The sequence below is a fragment of the Setaria italica genome, chromosome VIII (genome assembly GCF_000263155.2).
Source record: "Setaria italica strain Yugu1 chromosome VIII, Setaria_italica_v2.0, whole genome shotgun sequence".
NCBI classification, from domain to species: Eukaryota; Viridiplantae; Streptophyta; class Magnoliopsida; order Poales; family Poaceae; genus Setaria; species Setaria italica.
Genome location: NC_028457.1, coordinates 34,708,997 through 34,715,987, shown reverse-complemented (window position 1 = coordinate 34,715,987; position 6,991 = coordinate 34,708,997). Strand labels below are relative to the sequence as shown.

Here is a 6,991-nt window from a genome sequence, read left to right as displayed (position 1 = left end):
TGCTTTTAAACCAATTATGCAGTATTATTGTAAACTTCAAAGTACAGGTGTTGATGTAAAAGGAAACATGTAGGCTGACTACAGACTCATTTTATAGTAATTCATGAAAATCATTGTGCAAACAACCGTTTAACTTGTTAATCAAACCAATGAGGACACTGATGCACTGAATCTGACCACACTGTATCTGTCAAGACCACATGTTCTGCCTTCAAATTAGGGGACTGTGACTATTATCAAATTAAAGAATACAATTGCTACTTCACTGATCGAGCTTTTTTTTTTTGCGAGGCACTGACCGCAATTCAGTATCATGTTTTCCTGGAATCATCATTACTATTATTATTAGAGTCAGTACAAAAGGACTTCTCAAATAATCTGAACATATTTTGACTTTTTAAAAAAAACATATTTTGACTGTAAGAAGCTAGAAGCTGCACCCTGGCCCATGTGGTACCAAGGTTGTGCATTTTTTTCTTAAGAGTTAAGCAAGAAAGAAACAATTTTTTTAACCAATCAAGTCTAGCTATCCACGTGGAATTTTTGCGGGACCCAAAAATTTGGCCAGTTCCCAGAGCTGTGATCCAAAAACTGCTGCGTTTTGTGATACTTGGTGTAGCTCAGCTGTGGGCCCTACCTAGTGCAGTGTCTGAGCACCGAGTAGTGACCATGTCATTTTCCTTCATTCATATCTAGCTGTTTCATGCAGAAAGAATACAAAAGATCCTCTTAAGTTCTAGAGAGACACTGGGAGGGGATAAGCACTTGGAGAGAGGCTGTCATCAGATAACAAGAACAGCCTCTCCTGTCATGTGGGCCTCCACCAGCTTGTCCTGCCTGCTAGGGGAACACTGCTAAGATGGTTCTGGTAACATTCTCTAGTGCTTTTGCTAGTACTACATCTTTGCTATTATATTATATAGAAGTAGTCCTTGAGATGTGTCCAGATAAATTTAATGGAAACAGTGATGGTCAGTACTTAATTAGAAACATTAGGATCAAAGCAACATGTGGAATGATCAAAGTAGAAAATTATTGGAAGGGGAAAAAATAGTCATAACACTAGCATTGCCTTTTCGGATCAGGAAGAGCCAGCTCAACCTACCTCTTATCAAGATAACTGAATCTTCAGAACTAGTTAGCTTCATAAGTTTTTTAATGCTTCAAAAGAATCTCAAAGCCTGAAACATACAGCATGAAAATTCAAATGTGTACTGTTCATGAACTGCTAATCCAACAGAGAATCTGCCTACATGTCTTGTGTTTCTTTAAATGTTTGAAGCAGCGGTACCACTGTAGACGCTAGGCAAACAAAGGGGACCAATGGCACTGTCCAGCATGCCAAATCAGTGGTCAAAAGTTTCACACACTCAGATCAGGAAAAAGGGCAAGATTTCAGACACATACACACCACTCTTTCAAATAGGAGTAAGATTCTGGCCATGCCATGGTGTTTCACGGCATGATTGGCAGCCCAAAAAATTATTGAAGCTTTTCCTGTCCTCCTCCAGCTGATGCTGTCCAGCATCTCGCAGATAGATGCTCACTACACTAGACAGCCCCTGCTTTTTGTTCACCCTTTTGGCATTCAGAAAAGGAGAGCCTTTTTGTTCAAGCAAGTGCCTAGTAGGATTGTAGGAACAAGAGGGAAAAAGCTGGGAATTTTGGTGCACAAGTAGTTTTGGGGCTTTGGCCATCTTGGGCTTTTTCATGATAACTCATCAGGACAAGATGGAAAGACATGGCAGGGGTGAAGAGTGAGCATGAGCAGATTGGTAAAGCTGTAAAGCTTTGCACTTTGCGTCGCCAGTACATGAGCCACCATTTCGCACTCAATCATCAGATTCAGAGCTGCGAGATCACCAAAGTGAAGCACTCATGGCTCATCAGATTCAGAATTCAGGTAAAAGATGAATGGAAAGGATGACGGCAATGTCAGATGGTAAGCCTCAATCAAGATCTGTCCTGTTGCGCATGAACTGCCTACCTGAACCTGACCCATCTACAGTGACAGGGAGATGCAAATGCACATGCTCCTCTTCCAACTCCTAGTACACTTGAAAACTAGCCTGGAAATAATTTCCAGATCCTGCTATAACTCAACTGTAACAAGAAGGATTCCAAACATGAACATTTCGTCTCATCATCATCATCGTAGCAGCTTCCACATAACAGCTTTCTGTTTCTCGCTACCATATCACTGATGCAGAAGCTAGCATTTGCAGCAAGGACAAGGATGATTAATGAACAAGAAGTCAAGAACTGCAGGAAAGAAAAAAAAAGGCTAATCCTAGTAGCAAGCAACACCTCACTAGTCGCAATGGGGGGATGCCAATTGCCAAGACCAAAAAGGCTCATAGGCAATCTAGCCAGGTCGGACGCGCTTGTGGCCGGCGCCGGCGCGGCCGTCGGGGGAGCGGAGGGTGCCGGAGGAGTCGCCGTCGGAGGAGGCGGCGGTGTCGGCGTTGCGGGCGAAGGAGGCGGAGATGTCGGCGTAGAGGCCGACGACGCGGCGGATGTTGTTGTTGAGCTCCCGGATGAGGCCGACGTTGCGGGTGAGGTTGCGGGGCGCCCGGGACTCGTGGTTCTGGTTGATCTCGCTGATGAGCAGCCGGTTCTGCTCCAGCAGGCTCTGCACCTGCACGAAGCTCTTGTGGAACGTCTGGATCAGCTTCCCGTCCACCGGCCCGCCGGCGGCGCCGCCGCCGTTCGCCATGCCGGAGAAGCTGTCGCCGTCCATCTCCCTCTCACCCCCCAGCCTCCTCTTCTTGCTCTCGCTGTCTCACCTCTCACGCTGACTGACTGACACAACAGCAACAGCAAGCAAGGAAGCTATACCTGAATTGAACACAGACAGACCAAATCAGACTCATTGATTCAGCTGGGGGCCAGAAAAGATTTGAACTTGAGAGGAAAAATTTAATCTTTGCATTTATGGTGGGATTGGTTTGTACTAGAAACAAAATAATAAAGAGGGACATGTAGTGTGAAAGATTCAACGGGGTACATACAGTACAAATGTACAAGAGTTAACCAACCAGAGGTTAGAAAAACAAAATCCAAGATACAAAACACCATGCATCAAGGTAAAATTCAGCAACTGAACTTAACAAAGAGAAATTAAACATGAGCTTTCCTCAAGGATTCACCTGTCTCAGTCCTCAATCCCTCCTCTGAAGAAGCACACAACCATCAGGATTCAGGACCAGGAGAGCAGCCTGCTTCTGCTTGTGGTATGAGCAGCTTGGAGCCTCTGATGCTGACAAGCAGCAAGCAATGGAAGAAGAACTTATAAATAGGAGGCTGGAGGAGAAAAGCAACATAAAAAGGAGGGCGGGATTCTATAGGACTCACCCCACAAATGTTATCCCTGCAGAAACCTTTGCAATTAACAAGGGCAAAGCAGGGCGGATGCCGAGGATGATAGAGAGGGGATGGAATCTATCGGGAAGTGTTCAGGGAACAGGGTCTAGTCTAGTGAGAGGAGAGAGCAGGCATGGGGACTACTAGTCGACTAGACTGAGAGAGAAGACAGAAGAGGGGCCTGAGCCTGACCCAGTGACCCTGACCTGTGTGTGATGCTGAGGTGAAATCATGGCCAGTGGCCGGCCAGCTCCCCATGCCCACTTTTATATTCTCCCTCCCTCAACCTCTCTCTCTCTAGCTAGCACAAACACATTCTCTCTCTATGACACTGGCAGAAGGGGGGCAACTGGGCAAGGCAATAGGCAAAAGATGGGGAGGACAGAGGAGCAAGATGAGCAGGACAGGCAGGGGTTTTGTAATGGGGGGAAAGCTGGCCCCAATTCCAAAAAAGAGATGGGGGCTCCCCATGTTGCTTTCTGCCCACATTTGCATGCACACCGGAAGGAGATGTTAAGTAATGACCCCATAATCCAGCCAGCCATCTCTGCCAGGGACGGACCTTTGTGGGAGAAGATGCCAAGAATGGGAACTGAAGCAGCCCCAGGTAAAGAATTGGCAATTTGTCTCTTGGGGACGGACGACGCCACCGAAAGAGTTCCAGGACAAATGTTTTTTTTTGTTTGATTTTGTTTTGCTGCACCACGCAAATACGAGGTTTGTCGGTAGGATCCTAGAGGAGCGGACATGACTGTGATTTTGTTTTGCCATACGAGGTTTTTAGAGGAGCGGCCATCGGGCTCGGGCCGGGCCTGCAGGTCGGGCCTAAAATGCTAAGGTCTAAGATTATCCATGAAAGATTTTGCAAAATGGCTCTAAGGGCATGCATGATAATCTTTTCCTCCTCAAACAATGTAGAGATCATATGAAAAAAATCAAGATGTTTGTAATATCAAAATTAGCACAGGTTGTTGTTTAACGCAAGATTAGTACAGGTTCATGTGGGGGATTAGCCGGGGAGAGAATCCGGTCAATCGACAACTTGGCCTACCAGCATGCAGCAAAAGAGACTGAAAGTGATTCAGTGACCACTGACGGGCAACCAGATTTTTTCCCAAAAAAAGAAAAGAACTGCAATTTGTGTTGCTTGTTAGATGTGCAGGTAGGCAAGCGTGCACAGCTGCACACAAACACATGCAGATGCGCATGTATCATTGCATACTTACCATATACAATAACAAATGTGGTTAGTAACGGACACCGATCAGGATTGTTGAGAGTAGAAAGAGAGATGGAAATAACGGATTCATTCGCTGAGTGGTTTGGTTATATGTTTATAAAGGGGAATGGACGTGCCTAGAACGCACCATGTCCCTTGGGAGTTGACCCCTTTACGAAAGGTTCACACCCTTTCGTGAAAAAACCCTCTATAATTATCTCTAACATTAATTGATCACTGGTAAATATTTCACACAACAAGTTCGTCATCTGCCGCCGTGTTATTCCTCCTGCATGCCTCGCCAGCAACACCACACGGATGGACAAGCCTTTCGGAGGCCGGCAGGACCCAGATGTTGTCTCCGCCTACGTAATACCGGCCCTCGCTCTCCTCGTTTCAGCACATTGATGCATGCATGCATGCAACTACTTCCATACGAGGAATTAGTAAAATTTGATAAGGAGCCAGCAACATATTCACTGGGGGTAGCTTTCATGTGCAAATATTGTTGAAAAACCACATTTTTCACGTCTCCAAAAGGTTACCGGTCACCAAAATGCGCTTGAAATTTGTGCTGTAAAAATTATGCGAACAACTGCATGAGCGAAATCACTAAGAGTTTACAAAGAGGGCAACGAGCACTGTTAAAGTTTTTGGTCACTCGTGGCGAGTGAGTTACCAGTTGTGCCTCCAGAGAAAGGCTGAGACGGCAGCCCTACTAGGCCCAACTTCCGCATAGAAGCCCACCGGGCTACGTATGTAGTTTCCGTACAGGGGCCTACTAGGCCCAAGTATTAGTTTCCGTACAGGGCCTTTTCCAGGCAAGCCCAACCAGGCACACGGAGGGCTCTAGCCCACACAAGCCAATGGGAATTTTCGCCATGGAATTTCTTTTTTTTCTCTTTTCTTTGGATAGGAATATAGGATGGATGTCTCCCAGCTCCAGAGACGGCCACGTCGGCCAGCCGACGGCCACTCACCTCGGCTGGCTCCTGCGCTTCCACCCTGCAGACAAAAACACGAGCACGAGGCTTGCGCACAACTCGAGCAGAGAGCAAGGATTCATTCAAGAGCAGAGAAGGAAGAAAGAAGAGAGAAAGCGGGTCCTGTCCCATGGCGCTCTTCGCCGTCCTCCGCCCATCTCCGGTGGCCGCCGCCGCCGCCGCTGCGGCGCCGTCCTTCAGCTGCGTGTCCGGCCGTGGTATGGCACCTCCTCTCTGTATAGCTCTGCTTTCGATTCCAGATTGCTGGTCGTGCAGAAGTTACTCAACCGAAGTTTGTGGAATCTTAAGATTCTTTTGGCAAACATTATTTGGATTGTCTGAAAGACTAGCATTACGAACATGGCTACTATTGAAATCTGGTGATTTGGTGTTACCATTGCCCATTGAGACTGTCTAGCATTGGACTTTTGGCTTGTAACTGCAGCATCCGCAGTGCGCGTCACCTCCAGCAGCAAGAGGCGCGTCTCCTCCAGGGCGGCCAGGTCTCTGTCCATCAGGTGCGAGCAGAGCGCGAAACAAGGCGGCGGCCCGGCCGTGTGGCTGGGCCGCGCCGCCATGGTCGGTTTCGCCTCGGCCATCGCCGTCGAGGTCGCCACCGGCAAAGGCGTCCTCCAGGTACATACACACACGAACAAGCTAGCAACAGCAGCGTAGGGGGCTCCTAAAACTAACACGAAAGTACTCGCCGCCGCTGCATGCAGAACTTCGGCGTGGCGACGCCGGCGCCGACGCTGGCGCTGGTCGTGTCGGGGCTCGTCGTCGGCCTCGCCGTCTTCTTCATCCTCCAGTCCGGCGGCTCGCGGGACTGAAACGAAACGCGGATGGCACGCATCGAACACCACACGGTTCAGTATCATCAGCATTCAGTACTGCTAGTTCATCAGCTACCGCCCTGCAAACGCACCCAATTTGTCCCTCGAGACATTTTTTTCCCCTGTACCATGTAATGTAGTAGCTGACAGTCATCTACAGAACACGCCTAAGTTTGTAACAGTTCCTGCTATGCGGAAACTTTACCTCAAAACCAAAAAGAAAAAAGAAGAAAAAAGGATGGAAAAATTTCCAGCCTGGTCTAAGTCCACGTCGGCAGCCATGCAGCACTACAGCAACAACCAAAAACACAAATTTTTGTTATAAATTGTGAGTATTTGCGACTTATTCGTTGACATTCACAAAAGTTACTGGGCGCATGAATTGTGCGGGCATTTTTCGCCCCGGAGCAACGCTTTTTTCATAATCTTTGCTCCGCATCCGCTTAATCCGACAGAGTGACAGACGATGTTCTGAATGTCACGCGATTTGACGAAAACCGTGACCTTGTGGCCGGCAACTTGCTTGTCAGGTTCGCTATCTGCGCTTGTACGAGCTAGAGACTCCTTCAGGTTTGTACTACAAGGAGATCTGC

General features: G+C 47.7%; 2 protein-coding genes across 4 annotated transcripts; one reads left to right on the top strand and one right to left on the bottom strand.

Moving 5' to 3' along the window:
* Positions 1-1,911: 1,911 nt before the first annotated feature.
* Positions 1,912-3,744, bottom strand: LOC101778889 (protein ELF4-LIKE 4-like). 2 transcript variants are annotated; one of them, XM_004979706.4, is made up of 3 exons: positions 3,355-3,744; positions 3,150-3,259; positions 1,912-2,838 (listed from the first exon to the last, which is right to left on the bottom strand). In XM_004979706.4, the coding sequence occupies exon 3, from the start codon at positions 2,738-2,740 to the stop codon at positions 2,366-2,368; it is 375 nt and encodes a 124-aa protein (XP_004979763.1). In that variant the 5' UTR covers positions 2,741-2,838; positions 3,150-3,259; positions 3,355-3,744; the 3' UTR covers positions 1,912-2,365. The 2 variants fall into 2 exon arrangements, with proteins under 2 accessions (XP_004979763.1, XP_022684586.1); XM_022828851.1 differs by having other exon boundaries at positions 3,150-3,253.
* Positions 3,745-5,536: 1,792 nt separating this feature from the next.
* On the top strand, positions 5,537-6,744 carry LOC101777543 (stress enhanced protein 1, chloroplastic). 2 transcript variants are annotated; one of them, XM_004979702.3, is made up of 3 exons: positions 5,537-5,783; positions 5,984-6,201; positions 6,288-6,744. In XM_004979702.3, exons 1-3 carry the CDS (start codon positions 5,696-5,698, stop codon positions 6,393-6,395), a joined length of 414 nt encoding a protein of 137 aa, XP_004979759.1. In that variant the 5' UTR covers positions 5,537-5,695; the 3' UTR covers positions 6,396-6,744. The 2 variants fall into 2 exon arrangements, with proteins under 2 accessions (XP_004979759.1, XP_004979760.1); XM_004979703.3 differs by having other exon boundaries at positions 5,544-5,783; positions 6,011-6,201.
* Positions 6,745-6,991: the final 247 nt, after the last annotated feature.

Excerpts from the sequence above, each read along its gene's own strand:
- LOC101778889 (XM_004979706.4), bottom strand. The coding sequence starts at position 2,740 with ATGGACGGCGACAGCTTCTCCGGCATGGCGAACGGCGGCGGCGCCGCC.
- LOC101777543 (XM_004979702.3), top strand. The coding sequence starts at position 5,696 with ATGGCGCTCTTCGCCGTCCTCCGCCCATCTCCGGTGGCCGCCGCCGCC. Across the intron at positions 5,784-5,983 it reads CAGCTGCGTGTCCGGCCGTG|CATTGGACTTTTGGCTTGTA; the intron begins GTATGGCACCTC and ends GAGACTGTCTAG. Across the intron at positions 6,202-6,287 it reads CCGGCAAAGGCGTCCTCCAG|AACTTCGGCGTGGCGACGCC; the intron begins GTACATACACAC and ends CGCTGCATGCAG.